Genomic DNA, 20125 nt, shown 5'->3' with positions numbered 1-20125 from the left:
CCTTGTCAGCGAAAGTTCCTCATCATGTGAGAAATGAGTGGCACGTCCACTCCACAAACAAGACACAAGATCTGCAGCTTGACCTGCTAAGAATCAGTTCGGTGGCTAAAAGCATGGAGGACAGAACAACCATATTAGATCCTCGTCTGCCTTGTGCTGTGTTCCGTTACTTGCATCTCTGTTTAATGACAGCCATAAAAGGCAGAGGACTGCTGCCCTAGTTAGAGGACAAAGCAAGAGCCGCCACTATGATTGCTCTGAGTTGTGTAACAGTACATAAGCTGTAACAGCAGAAACGTATTCCTTAAACTGAATTGATTTCAATGGGCTACTAAGTTAAAGTCCCCCTGTGGTGAATGGTGTTTATATGTCTTTGTGGTGTTTTTAATATGCTTTAAGAAAAAACATGTGCAAATTCATGTCAACACCATTGCTGAGTATTTTCTCCTTAAAACTGCAGTGAATCAAAGACAGTCTCAAAAACACGGTTTGAAATCGCTGGTGTTTCTGACGTCACAAACTACCTTGTAACCAATCAGGTCAATGTGTGATCGTCAACGAGTGGATCTCTGAGCTGGTATGAGTGAGTGGAGGCGGGGCTAATTTGCATATTCATAGAACCGCATATATTAAATGAGGCAAGGGTGTAGAGTTACATTTAAGCTATTTTAAGGCATGGAGAAAAATTTTTCAAGGAAAAAACTTTTAAATATGTAATTTTGGTGATCAAAAATGAGTTTTAAGGGATAAAATGATTGACTAGAGGGGAACTTTAAGGCTATACAATTAATCAAATATTGAATTTCAAAAGCCAAATCATGGTTGTCGCTACTGCTCTACTTTGTGCCATCCAGTGCTTCACACTCCATTCCAGTAGGTGTCAGATTCTTCATCCTCTTCTGACATTTGAATGGCAATGGGCCAACCACCATTCAGGACTGGCTTGTAAAACACTGGATGGCACATAGGAGAGCAATAGAGCGGTCAACCCAGAAGTAAGCATCAACCTGGTTCCCTCGACAAAAACCCCAACAGGATTTTTCCATTGGCTTTTGGACTATAGCAGAAAATAAGCTCTGTGACCAACAAATGTTTTGTTCATCATCAAATATTCACAAATGCTCACAAATTATAATTAAAATGTGTTTAAAAACACAAATACAATCGGTAGAAATAAAATCTAAAAGTAGGCTATAAACAAACTACACCACGGTTACATGACTTCAGCATTAACATCACTAAGCTCTTTCAGTGTTTTTTTTTTTTTAAGTTTCCCCAGCAAATTCAAGTTAGAATAGCTAGAATGGCAAGAGCGCATTATAAACAGAACGAGGCTGTGAAAGTGGACTAGTAAGTAGATGAGTTTGTCTTTTCGGCTGATGACGTTTAATGTCTCTGGCAACCTCTGTAGTCCCATTAAGCCACTTGTAAGCAACTGCCTTTTTCAAGACAACTAAAAGCTTCAAAAATCAGTAGAATGTATTACTGATGTATTTTACGTCATGATCATTTTGAACTTGTGTTAACCACAGATCCTTTTAACTGAAAACCCATTTGAAAAATCCATTGACTTAAAGACGATGGAACTAGAAATACTCATTTCCAGGTTTTTGGTCTACAAAAATATGTATACCTGCAGCACAAAATGGCAGCCACCACAAATTTACTGTGTTCGATTTTCACTGAATCCAATCGGAGCACTCAGAAAATGACCAAACATGGACTTTTTTGCTGACCCGTGACTGGGTGTCAGCGAAACCAGATACCTAACCAGATATTCAATACAATTATTTCCTTGTGTTGTGGGGAAGAAAGAAAGTCAAATGGGTTTGAAACAACATAAGTAAATTATGACTGATTTAACTGGTTTTCATCTCTTTAACTAATCATTAAAAGTGTCAATTACGATATTTAATTTAGGCTCACTTGAACACTTCCATTATAATCAATAAGGCAAAAACAGTAAATAAGATTTTCAGCATAGGCAGCTGATTCACAGGACTTATGCGACACTGCCTTAGAATTTAGCCAAAAACACACAAAAAAGTATTTTAAGACATAATTGAGCCTTTGCATCGGGAGCATATTGATGACTAAAAAAAGCTGTCCAAGTAGGCAGTGTGTGAGGAAAAGAGAGAGGGTGTGTTTTCATAAGGTGTGAGAATATAGATTATAAATGGAATAGACACTTATTGACCCATCACAACCTTCTCGCCTAGGTGGACAACAGCTGAAAATCTCACAGGAAGAAGAACAATAACACTGGGGAAAGAGGTGTCAGCACTAGTCACCCTCTGTCAACACTGTACAGTTTTATCAGAACGGGCAGCAGCTAATGCTGAACCCAAATACGGGACAGTCTATTTCTGTCAGCCACAGACCAAGGGTAGGAAATGCTCAGCTGAGCCAAGATGGAGACCCCATTCTTGTGCCTGAATGTGTTGAGCTGAAGGAAACCTGGAATAACCTGTGATGAAAACACTTCCTGAGAACATCTTCAGGGTCAAAAAAAATAAAAAGAATTGTTTTTATGGACCTAACCCATCAGAGCATGTGCTAACAGATCTAAATTACCCACAAAACTGAGGTAACACATGCAGTTTTCACATTACCAATACGACTTTGTTCTAAATTCAGCTATGGTCAGGATATTTCATATGGTCAGTTATGCAATACCGCACATATGGTTCACTTTAGGGACAGATATTTTTAGTTAGTCAATGGGGATGCTTATAATTTACCAGAGTGGGTGGAGTAATGTGGAGACACTAAATATGCCAAACGAGCAACATATTGACAGCATCGTAATTTCATCATGACCTGTTCTTTATTGAGCTGATGACAATTGAAGCATGTCAGAAATGCAGAGGAAAAGGCAAACGGCATGTCCTCGATCTGGTGAGAGTATAACGTGTCATTTACTTCAGCCGCACATTTCCCGAGAGTAGCTCATACAGCTGGATCAGTCGTGCACTTCGCTAGTCCACTCCTCTGGGGAGATTTCCTCACTTGAGATGAATTTCCTTTTTTAAAACAGTATAAATTGAAAACACACTGACATTTGAACGGGTGAATTTTAGCCTGAAAACGTTCGATCCTAACAGCACAAACATGCAGCAGTCCTCAGAGAGTTGAGTGATGTTTCACTCTAAACATTTTGCTTTCAGTTTGTATTCCCAAAACAGCAGTGGGGGAAACACTTTCGAGATCCTTGGAACTTCCCACCATTGCCCGGAATACGGCAATGAATTTTACTCGTGTAAAAAAATTAAATAAATGATAGGACAGGTGGTAGCACGTTCTTTACAAATACAAAAGGTCAGTTAAGGTCTATTGGGATGTTAACAACTACTTTTTTATCTTTCACACATAAGCATATATGCAGTTTTGCCCTGTTGGTGGAGCTCAACCTCAACTACACTGTTTTAATAGATGTGAAATAATTTAACTAAAATACATTCTACAACATTCTCGGTTGCTATGGTGCTCAGTGATTTTAGCATGTTGCTATGTAGTTGTTATTGTGTTCTAAGTGAGAAAAGCTCATTCCAAAGTCTCTCTGAAATTCCTTTTACCAGTTTGATATGGTGCCAAAAAAGTCTAAGTCTGATCTCTTATTAGGGAACATATCCCTATGCAACAGGTTGCTTGTTTTGAGGTCTCATTAATGTCCATAGCACACAGTGATTTGACGAGTTATGCACCAGGGTTGCCAGGTTTGTGTAACAAAAGCAGTCCAATTGCTATTCAAAACCTGCCCAATCATGGCCAAAACTAGCCCAATCGCATTCCAGTTGTGTTCCCCAGTAAAAATCGTGTTCCAGGGGGTAGAAAAAAGTAGCCCAATTCCGCAGGAAAACCCGGACTTGGCAACACTGTCATGCACTGTTGTTTAATAGAGTTAGGGGTTTGTACACATCCCTAAAACCAGGCTCACACTACAGGAGTTTTTAAATCTTAACCGATTGTGAAATCTGGTTGCATCACGCACATTAGGAAAATCTTCACAGATTTTCTTCTTTCAAATCTCAAACCTGCAAACATTTGAAAATCGTGGCGCATCACACACTACAATATATTTTTAAAGTCCCCCTGTGGTGAAAATCGAGCTTTTAAATGTTGTTTATATGTCTATGTGGTGTTTTTAATATGCTTTATTAAGACAAACCATGTGCAAATTCATAAGTCAGCACGATTGCTGAGTATTTTCTCTTTAAAGGCGACAGACGTGGACAACTGTGTAGTTCGTAATGTCTATCTGCACGCTGTTGTTGTTTCGTTCAAACATTATGGACAATGGCAAGCAGACTTTGGATAAAAAAGGAGAACTAAAACGAGAATCAATATCAGCGCTGTGTTTTCGAGATGCCGAGAGCTCCACGTCCGAAAGAAATTACATATTGTACGTTTAAGATTTGATCTGTAAACGCCTCACAACGCTCACACACAAGTCACTTTAAAACCAAGCAGCTTTGTGTTGGTCAACTCGAAATCTGAATGGGAACAAGTTTCGCCCGGGAATTGGAATGATTCCTCCATGGACATGGAAGTCCATGCATCACTGTGAATAAACCTCTTTTTGAATGACCATATAACATGCATCAACCAAACATCAACAACATCATCAGGATTGTTGGACTTCACAAGCTAAACAACAAACAGCAGTTCCAGTACGGTGTGCTTTGACTAGCCAAGGGTAAACACCTTTGTCCCAGGACTGGATTGAGGCACAATATGGCTCTACGTCACATTGCAGACCCCTGCCTGTGAGTGCAGCGATAGTGAAGTGGGCACAGGTGTTTCCTGTGGTTTTCAGAGCGGCCGTCACCACCCACATTTCCCTCCTTCCAATCAGCTATCTTCCCTCTGTTTATGTTTTTCAGCTGACTAAACAACAGCTCCACGCTGCAGGTTGGACAGTCACGTGAGTCGGCCACTCTTCACTCTCAGCAGGAAGGCGAAAATGGCCCTGCTTTTGAATGAAGGGAGGGTTTCCTTTATTCACAACACAATGGCTGTTCATTACACAGGAATTTATGGACTTACACGTTTACTATAGATGTCATACTGATGACGATGACAAGGATTTTACAAGGATCAACTGGTTGCACAAGAATACCTTGACGTGCAAGACTGCTACATGGTATTAGTGTCAGCCATGTGATCAGTTAAATTAAAAAAAGAAAGAAATCCTTCACCTTTATCACTTCTTTGTTGACAACAACAGATTTATAAACAAGTCCCATGACGAATGTTGCGTTTCCAAATGCAAATTATAAGAGACTCAAATATACAGCACATGCAGAGTAGCATTTACTGTGAATCGAAACTGAAATCACTACTTACACTTCCAGTACTCTGAAACATTCAGCACATCAGTCAGACTATATTACATCACAACCGTTGCGATTTGATGATCGCATTAAGCCACATCTCATTCTCACTGCCACGCATTGTCAAAATTCATTAAAAAAAGTAACGCAGAGTAACAGTTTCAACTGATCAGATTTGGACCCTGGCTAACATACATTAAATCGGTGTATTAATTATTTACAGTTGTGGTCAGAATTCATGGCACCCCTGGTAAATATGATTAAAAATGGCTGTAAAAAAATATGTGCATTGTTATCCTTTTGATCTTTCATTCAAAAAATTCGCAAAAATCTAACCTTTCATTGAAGTAAAAGAATTGAAAGTGGGGGGTAAATCACATTATGAAATAAATGCTTTTCTCCAAAATATTTTTTTAGGCTTTCTGTCCCCCAAGACTCAAGTAATCTCTGCAATTCTCCATCTGTGATCCTTGGAGAGTCTTTAGCCACTCAAACTTTCTTCCTCACCGTGAATAAAGATAATATAGACACACGTCCTCTACCTGGCAGATTTGTAACATGTTTAGTTGATTGGAACTTCTTAATTATTGCCCTGATGGTCAAAATGGGGATTTTGTGAAATAATATTAATGGGAATATACTTCAGAGATATTTTACCCGTAAAAAATTCTAGGGGTGCAAATAATTGTGGCCAACGTGTTTTGGAGAAAAACATGTGATTTCCCCCCCACTTTCAATTATTTTACTTTAATGAAAGGTTCGATTTTTGCAATTTTTTTAATGAAAGATCAAAATATCATTGAAACATAAACGATGCTGATTTATTTTTTACAGCCATTTTTGATCATATTTATCAGGGGTGCCATTAATTCTGACCACAACTGTATTATTTTTTCTTGGATTTACACAATTCACATGGATCATACTTTTCAGGGCAGAAAATACAGAAATCCATATAAATACGGAAGAATCCCATCTCTGTAGTAAAGGTATAGTCAGATTGCTTTCTTAGTTGTTGTTTTTTTTCCTCTCTGTTTTGTTGTTTGATTATTATTTTGTTATTATTTTGTTCAGTGTTTGGTTTTGTTCTGTTTTGCTGTTATTTTTTGTTTTGTTTTGTTGTTTTGGCTTGATCACTTTTGTTTGCATTATCTTACAGGTATAGCCATACATCTGATGGATATCTTAGTTTCGTTTGTTTTTTTGGTTCAGTTTGGTTGTTTGATTTGGTTTTGTTCTGTTCTTTGTTTGGTTTTGTTCAGTGGTGTTTTGTTTTGTTTTGTTTTGTTGTTTGGCTTGACTGTTTTTCTTCCATTGATCATCCTGCATTTGGCATTTATTTGGTTTATTTGGCGTCAAATGCATAAACAGTTTCCCAGGTCTGCTCACAGAAATGGAGGGAAGGATATGGCACAGCCAGCAGAGAGTGGGCCAACATAATTGGTGGCCACTTAACCACATGTCAGAGTCAATAACGTTCACAGAGGTACTTCCGTGCGGAATGGAGAAACCAACTCTCAGGAGAGGGGGGATAAATTCACAGAGTTAAGGGAGCAAACACTGTTGAACATCAATGTACATATACAGTCAAACAGTATGTCAGGGTTACCTGATTGCTTGGTTTTAGCGGATGCTTTTTATCCAAAGAGACTCAAGGTTCCCTAATTGCACTAAAAGACAACCCCATTGGGGCAGTGTCGGGGTCTAGCATTCGCTCATGAAAAAATGTTGACAGAGGATCGTGATAGCTATCCAGTTCACACACTGAATTGTAAGACTTCTTGTGCAATGGTGTTTTAATTTTATTTATTTTTTATTTATTTTTTTAGTTTCTTTAAAGTTTGTGTCACACAACCCAAAGTATCTTTATCCAAACATCCACTAAAGACTTTTAGTTGCACTCAACAAAAAGCACCCATGCAGCCTATTATTGCTCCTAAGGTGACTTCTGTTGACAAGCATCTATTCGGCGTCAGCAGGCAAAAACGACTAAGTCTGACTAAGTAGTTGATCTAAACATTTATGGTTACTAAAACATTTGACAATGCAGCTGAAATGTTCCTTGCATACATATAATTAAACTGGTTTTAATTTTTTAAACCCCCAACCTCTTGTTTTGACTTCATTCGGGAGGACTTAATTAGTGGGGTAAGACCCCCTCTCAACCCCTTGTGATTTCCCACCAATCCACATGTGGTCCATACCTGGGGATCTGTAACCTTTAAGACCAGCTCAGACCCTTAATTACCTTCCCCTTAGCCAGAAACTTGAATAACCAGGAATTGTCTTGGTAGAAGTCAGCAATTTTTTCTTGTTCTGTCTGAATGATGTTAACCAAGTTGGTCCCCCAGAGAGAATGAGACATTACGGGCACACCAGACAATCCGAAGCACTCAAGCTGCCGAGCCAAAGTGCTTTTATTTGTGTGCATCTTTATCTTGTTAAACGCTGGGATCTCATTGAATGCTTTTGAACTTGTGGGCCTGCTATGGGTCCTTTGTTAGCAGGTTTTCCTTTGGTAGCCGAGATGAACAGAGACAGCAGGAAATAACAAAGCTCTCGGAGTATGGCTCAGCTCCCTGGTCCTTTGTTTTATCATGCTTTGTCTGCCCTCTGCCAGGAACTGCAGATACTAATCAATTCAAGGGGCCACATAGCTCTCAGAGGTCCTGTGTGCACTGTACACTGTCATACATTTCCTTTTCATATTTATTAGTCAAAACAAGTCTAAATGTTTCCATTAAATCAGCACCCAAATATTCTGGCAATCTCATGAATTTTCTTTACAAAAAATAAATAAATTATACAAATAATTTTTTTCTGGCTTTGAGCTTCCCTCTGCACACAGACCCACAGGAAAGACCTGGATAGCACCGGACCGACCGTGCGGCAAATCTCACCTATGACTACCTCTTGATGATGCTTTTCCTGCAGTTCACAAGGTGATTACTCATGAAAAGATCTTCCTGACAAACACATCTTTTCGGGGGTTTTTTGTCCAAAATTTGGACGCATGCTGGGATTCTGATTGTTTTGTTTTGTTTCCCCCCCCTTTGTTTTACAAATACTGACTAAAAAAAAATACTGTGAGACGTGAGCTTCAGCCATTCGCACATTTGCCCCCGGTGACACAACCGGAAACCAGCAGAGCAAATTGAGTTGGTGAAATCATTAATCATGCACTTCATATCCTTAAATCTTAGTATGTGCAATACCTGCCTAATGCCACAACCAGCCTTCCATTTATAAAATAGTGAAATATCTGCAGTTATATATACAATATACAATCTCCAAGAGTGCCTCTGTATACAGTAGACAACAGACCAAACTACAACTATTTACACATTTTCTAAATACTTTATGCGTCCTTCCCGGAAGTAAGAAGCACATTCCAGATTACAACAGGGATTTGGAGGAAAGGGAAAAGAAGTTCAAAAAGTCAGAGCAACAGATGAGATAGATGACACAAACGGTTACGACCCCCCCTCTTTGTGGGAGGTCACATTCCTTCATTATAGGATGTCGGGCTCCGACAAGGAATTTTTTATTTCATCAGTACATAGCTGTCGCAAACATGCAAACATTAGTGACCACAGAACATTTCAGTTGTGTCAGAAGGCATGTCTCATTGAGCTCTCTCTCTCTCTATATATGTATATATAAATTATAGAGTAAATACATTTTTTATTTTGAAAGAAATTATTTGTTTTATTCCGCATTAAATTGATCAAAATTGATGAAAGTAAGAACTTTTAACAGTCGCAAATATTATATTTCAAATAAACGCTGTTCTTTGGATCCTGAAAAAAAAACATAACACGGTTTTCACAAAAAGATTAAGCAGCACAACTGTTTTCAACATTGACAATAAATATAAAATGTTTCTTGAGCAGCAAATCAGCATATTAGAATGATTTCTGAAGCATCATGTGACACTGAAGACTGGAGTAATGATGCTGAAAATACAGCTTTGCATCACAGGAATAAATTACATTTTAAAATATATTAAACTAGAAAACAGTTATTCTAAATTGTAATAATATTTCACAATGTTACTGTTTTTATTAATATTTTTGCTCAAATAAAGCTATCCTTGGTGAGCATAAAGGAGACTTCTTTAAAAAACATTAATACTAGCTGAACTTTCCAATGGCACTTTATACAAATAAATAATATTTCAGGTTAAACCACTAGAGTTATTATGTTCTCCAATGTAAAATAAATCAGGCAACATGACTTACGATGTATATCACCAGATTTTTTTAAATTACAAAAACATTTTTTTTTTCTTCCACAAAAATACATAGAGTAGAGGAAGTATGTTTTTCTTCAGGCTTACAAGATGAGGGACATAATCCATTTGATGCAGTCAGTAGAAATAAAGCAGATGATTCTGGGTTTATTTGCTGGAGACATAAAACAAGCATTGCAGCGAGGAGCAATAAGGCCAACTGGCTTCAGGAGGTGCCAAGGGTCTATGTCCGCCTCAGTCCCAGTATGCTGGGGAAGGCAATGCTCATGCAGTGAGCGTTGCCAAAATGGCTCGTACTTTCGTAGGAGGTTAGATGAATGGGACTTGTTGTTAGTTTAACAGGAACATTTTAGTCCATCACTCTGGCCATAAAGCGAAAAGCCTCCATGCGTGCCAGGGAATGAAGATATCTGCAAGAGCAAATATCTCCTGAGACAGAGGTTAATGGCAAGCGATCTTGGTGACAGTGACAAAGAGGTAAAAGAGTAACTTTATCAGAAGAAGAAACCCATGCACAGCCTTGAGATGCTCAAGTAATCCAACTAATGTCAATGTTTATCGACCACTTGAAAAAGTGATACTCAACATCAGCCAGTTCAGGAGCCAAGCTTAAAAAAAAAAATCTGTTTGCAAGGGGAATACATGTAAACGGTAGAGAAGCATTCACCAAATGCATAGGTTACTTCATGTTAATATGATTTTAAAAAATAAACCGCTTGCTTGTTTGTGTAATTTAACTTTAAAATCTATCCTGACAGTGATTATTTCTTTATTTCATGAATAAATAGGGTAAGTTAGCCTAATATTACAAACGGTTTATTTGTATTTATTGTCAGCACTGGGCTCACAGCTCACATGGCTAGGGTACATGAATGTGGGGATTTCTATTATTATAATTGTTTTCATGGAAACAAATGACTGTTTTGAACAAAATTATCCTTATTTTTCGCTACTAAAGATCAAAACAGAGGCACTGTTAAAGAGTCTTCGTGCTCTCATTCTTGCAAGTCGTGACATGAGGAAAAAGGCAGGGAACTGTCCTCAGGCACAGTCTTGTGGTCAAATAAAAAGTGTATTAAAAGCACATTAACAAAAATAATATTGAATAGATTGAACATATTTAACATAATCCCCCAAATTCAGTACTCATCGTTAAATCTCATGATCATAGAGGTTTGATTCTGTTACTTGTCTTACTGTTTGTTTTAAGCCCTCATTTCTTCAAGAACAATAACAGAGCAAAAAAAAAAAACATGAATGAACAAAAGGCTCCATATTACTACTGTACATCATCTACAACTTATTTATTTATAACATCCAGTTTAATCACGATCAAAGGTCATATCCGACATAAAACCTCTCAGGGATGCATCTGAACACAGGCCATCGGCACTGTCATAAATTCAGCTCGTTTGTCAGCTGAAAGGTCCCATCTAAAGCATCTCCAGGACCAGGACACCCAATCTGCTTTGACATTTTAAAAATCACACAAACCCATGAGACCATCAGGAATCCAATCAAATGGACCTGTTACAGATAAAAGGCATCTTTTCTTAAGCCCAGAAGAAAATGCAGCTGTGGCAGTGGACTGTGCACACGCTCTGGACATACAAGAGCTCAAACCTTAGGTTTACGATGACCCAGGTTTGAGTACGACCTGCCCTGTCTACATTTGTATGTCCTACAAAAGGGTAAAAAGACTAAAAATAAAAGAACAAAACAAAACAAAAGAAACACTGTGTTCTATATAAATGCATTTCTGATCTACAAAAACATGTTAAACATTTCCGTGTTTAACATGAGCCATTTTATGTGAGGACACACTGTGGCTTGCTTGCAATCAAGTGACCCTGACATTCAGCATTGAACTTGAGTCACAGAGGAATGTACGGGACTATTCAGCCCTTATAATGTGACTAATATAGCTGCAGACTCAAGTAAGTACATGCTTGTCTGTGAGTTAAACATTCGTGAGTCAACATAAAGTGTGATTTTATTGATTACTACATAATCTGCAGCCCACCGAAATCAAAGAGAAAAAAACATGAAATAAGGTCAGTTATTCCTTCATTATCTGTGAAGCATGTCAACTTTCCTCTGTTTGAGGTTCTGAGAGTAAATTCATGTTGCAACAACGATTTGCGACGCTCAAAACCATCATTCCAAACAAACATTACCATGATCACAGTCAAACCACAATACAATTACTGAGCAACACCTATTTAATCGACAGAATGAACACTTTTGAATGAATACACTTTTCTAAATTGGATCCATGTTTGTTCTGAAACCATTTGGACACTTGAGCAAGAGTGCCGTCATACTGAACATCATCTTGCCTGCAGGTTTTTGCATTCCTGGTACGCCACAACGCTGAATGTCAAGTATAGCAAAAGCAAACCATATTGTGTCCTTGAAAAATTGTCTCATGTTAAATATCACAATATTTCCCAGCTTAAAGCATTCTGTAATCACTCCAGGTCTGGGTTTCCATTTCCTTCCCATTGGCGAGAGAAACCTCGCTCTCAGAGAGAGAAAACACTGACACTTTGACATTCAAAACCTCGTTCCTCACTCCAGGCGAAATGACAGAAATACTTCCGCACCTCCTCATATAAATTCAGAGTAGAGGACTGTCACTGTTTTATACTGTAATAATAGAATATAAAAACAAGAAGCATCTGCGAACAAAATACCAGGGCTCCACAATAATAATAACGTAACATAATGTTACAAAACACGACGTAACAATGTAAAAATCTGTAAATAATAAGAAAAAAATTAAAATTAAATAAAAATAAAGTTGAGCCAGGTGATGCGAGAACTTTTACTCCAAATTAACTTTGTGACTGTTAACCAACTGACGTCAAGCTCATTTTTAATGGATATATGATGAAGTCACTATACAGGTGCTGGTCATAAAATTAGAATACCATCAAAAAGTTGATTTATTTCAAGAATTCAACTTAACAGGTAAAAACGAATATATTATATAGACTCATTACATGCAAAGTGAGATATTTCAAGCCTTTATTTGTTATAATTTTGATGATTATGGCTTACAGCTTATGAAACCCACGAAATCAAAATCCCTGAAAATTTTAATATTACATGAAATCACACAGTAATTACACAGTAATACCATGGTCATTGAACCAGGTTTTGGTTATTTTGGCAGTGTGGGCAGGTGCAAATCCTGCTGGAAATGAAGTCAGCATCTCCATAAAGCTTGTCTGCTGAAGGAAGCATGAAGTGCTCTGTAAATGTCCTGGTAGAGACGGCTGCGTTTAGTGGACAGCACAGTGGACCAACACCAGCCGATGACATGGCTCCCCAAACCAACACAGACTGTGGAAACTTCACACTGGACTTCAAGCATCTTGGATTGTGTGCCTCTCCATTCTTCCTCTAGACTCTGGGACCTTGGTTTGCAAATGAGATGCAAAATTTGCTCTCATCAGAAAAGAGGACTTTGGTCCACTGTGCTTTATTAAATCCAGAGTCAACGCAGCCGTCTACCAGGACATTTTCAGAGCACTTCATGCTTCCTTCATTTTCCAGCAGGATTTGCACCTGCCCACACTGCCAAAAGAACCAAAACCTGGCTCAATGATCATGGTATCACTGTGTAATTACTGTGTGATTTCATGTAATATTCTAATTTTCTGGGATTTTGATTTCGTGGGTTTCATAAGCTGTAAGCCATAATCATCAAAATTATAACAAATAAAGGCTTGAAATATCTCACTTTGCATGTAACGAGTCTATATAATATACTAGTTTCACCTGTTAAGTTGAATTCTTGAAATAAATCAACTTTTTGATGATATTCTAATTTTATGACCAGCACCTGTAAATTTTGACAAGAAGAAATGTCAATCGTCTTCACTTTGAACAGTACATCGAGCATTTTAGTATTTGAAACCTAACAAACATTTGTTGTGAAATGTTTTGCTTAACAACAATCTCTCTCTAAAATAAATCCCACTTAGTTTGATATTATGTAATGTCATTAATGCAAATGCCCCAATACTTCTTGATAACCACTGTATATAATGAACTCTGAAACATTTAACAACAAGCTAAGGGTTGATAGAAAAAATAAATAAAAAATGGGTGAATAAACGTGTTACTGATTAAGGGACATGATGTTTTCAATTCAAAGTACACTGTAGGTTAATAAGCCTTCCTAATTAATTTTAAATCTTTAACAGTTTAAAAGGCAATCAGAGAACATCTGTCTGAACTATGTGAGATCTATAACTAATCCAGCCAGTCATGGCTTATGGTTTGCCTGGCTCTTCTTTCTTAATAGCATTGCCCTAGTTGTAGACCATCTTTAGACGGGATGTTTAATGTACAATCTGCTCTGTACACTGTATTTCCAGTGTGATCTAAGCAGTAAGCAATGACCGAATTTGCATGAAAAAAAGCTGAACTTTCATGCGAGACGGGGTTAAAAATGGCACGCAAGGAGAATAGCTGGCGAACTTCCTCCAAGATTGAAAACACCTTTGGAACAAGAGCTGTAAACACGATGGGGTGTTTTTCTATCCTTTTATACTAGGAACATTCCTCATCTGTAGCTATTTAGTTTGCTGGGGGTTGTTGTGGTAAAGAAAGTATTTCTGCTGTTCCGAAAAAGAAACCAGAGTGAAATAGAAATCTGTAGAAATCTGCAAATAATAATAATTTGCATACCGAGACGAAAATCCAAATTGCCTGGCTGGTATGTTAAAAACAATATTCATTAAAACTACAAAGATGGGACTGAGGCCATTTCATTTCAGTGTGCTGGGGATGTTGAGGACATTTAACCCCAGCAATGCACTTTTATGAGTTTGTTATTTTCCTTATTTAACAATCCGTTCGAAATAAATAGCTTAACATAAAACCCACACAACTAGACTAAAGGATCATCTGTGCAATTTGATGGAAATTGGAAATATATGTATTTTTTTTTATCCTTATAAAGGATTACAGTCAACATATCGGAGTGCTCTGCAAATTTATACGCACAGATGCTTGACGGCAACTGCACATAACCATCAAAAGACCATTTATAAGTGTACATGAGCACCGTAAAAGAATCTTAAACCACATAAATCAGCCGAAAATTACACAAGGTCAGGTCGCAGCATAAGAAACATATTGGGCATGGAGATCAGTAAAACATGTGCACATACGGAGCAGAAACTATACTGAGGGGGTCCTCCACATGTTGCTGAATGCTTCGGAGATGATGCTGAGTGGATGAACTCGAGCCACGGACCAGCAAAACACTCTTTTGGTTTGATTCTGCAGCCTGCTGGGAGTACTGGCACACCCAATGACTAACAAGCAATGACATACATACATCTCTGGTCTATTTTTATACGATAAATCGCCCACCCTATGCTCATGTGCTGTCCCTGCAGTGTTCAAAGAGATGTGAATGTGTTTGATGAATGTTGTTCTACAGCGCTTGCTCAAAAACAATACGCGAGATGAGAAAATGGAACAAAACAGGATCTCAATTAATCAAACATAAATCAACTAATAACATTTGAATATGCTGAACACATTACATTCGAATAATTAACTACAATACAAACTATAAGATAAAAACATATCTAATATATGCTATAGACGCCAATAAAAATAAAAGATTTAGTTATTGTTTAAATGATGGAAATCGGTACTCAAACTTGACGTTTTCACACTAGCTTGTTTCAAGCAGATTCTGGAATGCTTGGTGAGAAGACCATCTAATAGGGCTGGGAATTACAGATTTCCCAATTTGATTCCAATTCATAAACTCTTGATCAAATTTGATATCGATTAAATTTGGATTACTACATGTTCAATTCAATTGATATATATATATAACACACTGAAGGGTTAAGTAGAAATATAATGAATATATAATATAGTGCTTATATTTAGCAAAATGCTCCTCTCTAATGTTATTTTTTCTAAGTAATCCAGCTATGAACATTGAATAGATTTCCTGAGGTAAATTTAACATTGTGACATTGTTTACAAGCTTTTTTACTGACGTCTTTCCACAGCTGAAAAACATGAAACATTTTTACTGTTTCTTTCAACATACTCTGTGATGTTCATTCCCGTTTACTTGGTGCTCTAAATAGAAGTAAAGACATTGTGCAGCTTCAAAACGGTATTTATTGTTTGAATTTTGTGATGAAATTGACAGAATTTGAAGGCTGAGACTTTGTTTCATGTCAAAAGTAAAAAAAGGACAAAACTCCTTGGGATTACTGGATGGCAGGCACTCTATAAATTAATGTTTAGTGAAGTTTAGTTCAAGCACCACCTGAAAATAGCACAGACTAAAAGACTGATTTTTGAGATTAAAGAATCAATATCAGTTCATCAAAATGTAGATCGATTAAAATCAGTTAGCCTAATCAATATTGTCAACAATATAGTGAACCAAAGAACCAACCAATATTATTCCCCAGCTATGAAATAAGTTGATAAACCTGAACATAAAAAGCCCCTATAATTGTGACTAATAAGGGAGAGTTTTCTCACATTTACTAGCAAATTTAGATTTCTGATTAACTGAAAGGTTATGTTCTACTGTGCCAGGCTTGGTGGTTCCAACATCTACAACAACAATCTCTACAAAAAAATGGTGCATCAAATAAACAGAAAAATCCAGTGAATGGCAAGCCTTCCAAGCTGACACAAAGAACCCTGATCCTCAAAATAAACACTTTACAACTGCTGAAGGACATTCCCTAAACTTGCAGGAACTGCATAAAGCCATTGAGTCTGTACTGAATAAAATCCCTATGGAATGTCTCCAGTGCCACTGAATACAAGTTTTCACATATACAAAAAGTTCTTGAGGAAAAGGACCTGCATTGTATTATACCAAATAATGGAGTATTTCAAACCACGGAAATTGAGTAAAATTCAATTCCACCGTCTCTGTTAGACGAAACAACCATCATTCCTGGAGTGGGAAAAATATCAAGTTCTCTTAGAATCACAGACTTAAGTCAGTAAGAATTTATGATGATAAAAACAACATCTAAGTCAAGGATTGACCCAGATTGTGTAACCTGTTGGCTGACCAGAGACTCAACCCCCAGCTGAAGATATTGAATTTGCGTTTAGCCGATATTTCAGCCGACTGTAAATAATGTTCAATTATAGTGACTTTAGAATCAGTGTGAGACGGTGTGTTCATGGCTTCATCTCTCAGCAGGTGAGTGTTAACAGCCAACATGAGTGAATGACCCTACAGATTCACAGTGACCAATGAGCCTCTTCTCACTTTCAATAGCCAATGCCCCTCCAGAGATCTGATGCCCAAACCCTTTCCACATCAAATGCAAAGCCACATATCATAATACCATTGTTATTCATGGAGATTGTGTAACCAAGCATATTTATTTGATTCAATAACACTGTTAGTGACTAATAAAAAATAAAAGCAGAGGGAGAACAGTCTGTGTTTGGTTCAATGACAAATAAGAGAGTCCATGATGTGCCAAAATACATGTGCCAAGCTTAAATTTAATGGCTCTAAAAATGTCAGATGGTGCATCCATCAGGTTCCTTACAGCTGGAACACATGCAAGTATCCACATCTTAATTATTATTTTCCAAAAAGTTATCATCATGAATTATAATTCATACGTATAATTTTGGGAAGTCTCGCCACATGACATTTTACAACCTTGTCATGAAAAGGTCAAATTATCCAGTATTTTAAGAGATTATGCAGGGGTTTTCTGTATTATTTCACATTATACTACAGGGCTGTTGAATGCTTGAATCTGATTGGTTGATGAATGTTCTAAGGTGTGCAATTATTTTCATGGAAACGCACGGCTAAAGTAGTTCCAGGCAGGTCTTGACCGCATTACATGTCCATATCACTTCGCCAAATTATTTCAGTTATTCCAAAGGTCCTTAAAGCCTACAACAGCAAAATAATCAAAACCAATAATGACACTGACCAAATTATTTCCAACTTTTTTGCCACAAATTTATTTTTTTACAAAAGTTTTTTGCCACTGCTCTAACGATTTTATCTGTAAAATAGTTTAGCAACTTAAAAGCTACATGACATTTCTCACTAGCGGGGTGATAACGGCGCTGTTCTTGAAGCAGATAAACTTACAGTTTCGCTATTATATGTTTCACTATTATCTCTCTCTCTCTCTCTCTCTCTCTCTCTCTCTCTCTCTCCATTTTGGAATTAGCAACGGAGGCGTGGGATGAGATGTGTAAGAAATTAGTCCTACACAAAACAGCGTTTTAAGGACAAAATCCTGACAAATGTCTTGAAATACAACATCTGAACAATGTCTTAAGGTGTGGTAAACGTAGTATAAGCGGAATAATTGACTCTGGTTGAATTATTAGAAAATAAAGCAGACCCTAGGTGTAACGGCAATAATTCAACGGACCAGAGTTAAATATTCTTTCCTTAAATCCTGCACGCTAGTTACACCATTTGATCATTTTTTTTATTTTTTCAGAAGTCAAAAGTTTTCCAGACTTTTAATTAGTTATTTTTAAAATGTATTATAAGTTGCATCACCTTGACATTTTTTACTTCATGCCCCTGAAAAAACATCCAAACGAATCTTAATTCAGATATAAAAAACAAATGTCATCAGGTGTATTTTATATTAGTTTATATTAATATCATCTTTATTAATAAATTAATACATTCTCAGAAGGACACTGTTGTGATAATTCATTGGATGAAAAAAGTAGCATGTGCAAACCACAAGTCCAATGATGTCTCGCAAAGGTCAATAATTACGTATTATGTCTTGATAAACAAGTAAACAACAAGTAAACAACAATCAACCAGACTGCAATCCTACAAGCTTGAGCAGGACTTTGGAAGCTTCTCACCTCAAAAATCAGGTCAACTTTAAAGCCACTGCCACTCTGGAGATGTACAGCGTGTACTTCTCAAGCTCAGATAAGCAAATATTTGGTCCTGAGTTAAGTTGATTTGTGTATGTTAATCGGACCAGTGTGTAGAGCATTAGATCGGACTGAAGTACAGTGAAGCACTTCTGCACGCCATTTAAGTAAATGGACAGGACATGGGCTAGGAATTCTCCAATTAGAGCAAATGGAGGCGACTGGGATAAACCTTTAAGTAAACAATGATTATGCATTTGTTGACAAAAGGAAAGGCTGATATCAGAACCACATGAGTTTCCGAGGACGTGGGCAGAAGCACTCACAGATTTCAGCAACTTTTTAGAGGGAAAAAGTTACAAAAACAAATTCATATTCTCCAGCAATGTCATATTTACTCTATTTAGAATGATCAAATAAATCAAGAGGGCAAACTGACCAACGGCAAAAACTGACAATCTATCATTGAAAACAACTGGGAAAAACAACGAGGTAGATTATATACACTACTTTTTTTTCCATTTAGCTACTTCCAGAAGGCAGCTGTTCATGGATAAATGATCTGGGTCTACTTTTGGTTTTCTGTTTTCAGAAAACAGAAACAACTCCTTACCATTTCCACGCCCTGGGGAAATGCCGTGCCATCCCAGTCCTTTTTGGGGAAGCGCTGAATTATCTTGCCACATCCTTCACCAGATCCTAAAGAAAAGAAAAAAAAGACAAGGAGTATTAGGAAAAAAAGGCATTACTAAGATGTGCGATTTCAGCACTTTCTTTGAAAAATACATTTTCAAAGCAGCAGGAACTGTAGTATGGGGCATATCAGGACAATCCTGACCATAATAATGTTATTAAACGTGATCGTATTTCCAGGTTTTCTAACTGGCAAAATCGCTCCTCGTGCATTCCTTTTGGTCTTTTTGGCGTCTTTCCTGGCCCATTTTTTTGTTGTTGACAAAGAAAGCATTGTGTGCACAGGGCCAAGAGGGTTTCGTCAATTAGCGTTTACTAGTGTAAACATTGTAATGTGACAATACTGGTCATTATGAACACAAATACCACTGGTGGAGAACCAAAAATAGATAATGTAGCATATTTTGGTGGAATGGTGACTAAGAGGTCAAAGTGACCCGGGCTTTTCTGATTTAAAAGCAAACTGAAGGGTTCATATCTTAACACAGACGTGGAGTTAAGACATTATCAAACACTCACACTAGAAAAATGGGGAAAGATATCATTCTTCATTATGCTTATCTGGGGAATGCATCACCGACTGTGTTTTTGATAATATCTGGAACGGGGAATTGGAACCTGTAGTAAATACTGGGTCACGGTGTGATGGAGATCTTTACAGTTATCATAATGTGAGTTTGGAAAGACCATTAACAATATGTCATAACAGGCCAGATATGTAGTGGACAAAAGTATTGATGGTTTGTCACATTTTTGGACTAAATGACTGATCAAATGACAGGCATCTTTACAGATATTGCTCTTGAAAATGGAAAATTGCTCTCTGTTGAAATATGAAAAAATGTATTTTGACTCTTAGGAGGAATGTTTGCCAAAATGTGTGAATGTGTGTATAATAGGAAAACTGAATCCTAACGTGAAATTAAATTAGAGGGATATTTTGTGT

The 20125-nt window shown here is 37.3% G+C and overlaps 1 protein-coding gene across 2 annotated transcripts in view; it reads right to left on the bottom strand.

Moving 5' to 3' along the window:
* The window catches only part of sbf2 (SET binding factor 2), a 132719-nt gene that overhangs the window by 97644 nt on the left and 14950 nt on the right, over positions 1 to 20125 (bottom strand). For both annotated transcript variants that reach the window (XM_082161344.1, XM_082161345.1), the window contains exon 2: positions 19100 to 19185. In XM_082161344.1, the coding sequence (XP_082017470.1) occupies positions 19100 to 19185 (86 nt within the window). The remainder of the gene's footprint in view (positions 1 to 19099; positions 19186 to 20125) is intronic.

Source organism: Leuciscus leuciscus (genome assembly GCF_965113295.1).
Source record: "Leuciscus leuciscus genome assembly, chromosome: 2".
Classification (NCBI taxonomy): domain Eukaryota; kingdom Metazoa; phylum Chordata; class Actinopteri; order Cypriniformes; family Leuciscidae; genus Leuciscus; species Leuciscus leuciscus.
Note: the sequence above shows the minus strand (reverse complement) of the source record. Positions and strands in the feature narration are given on the sequence as shown.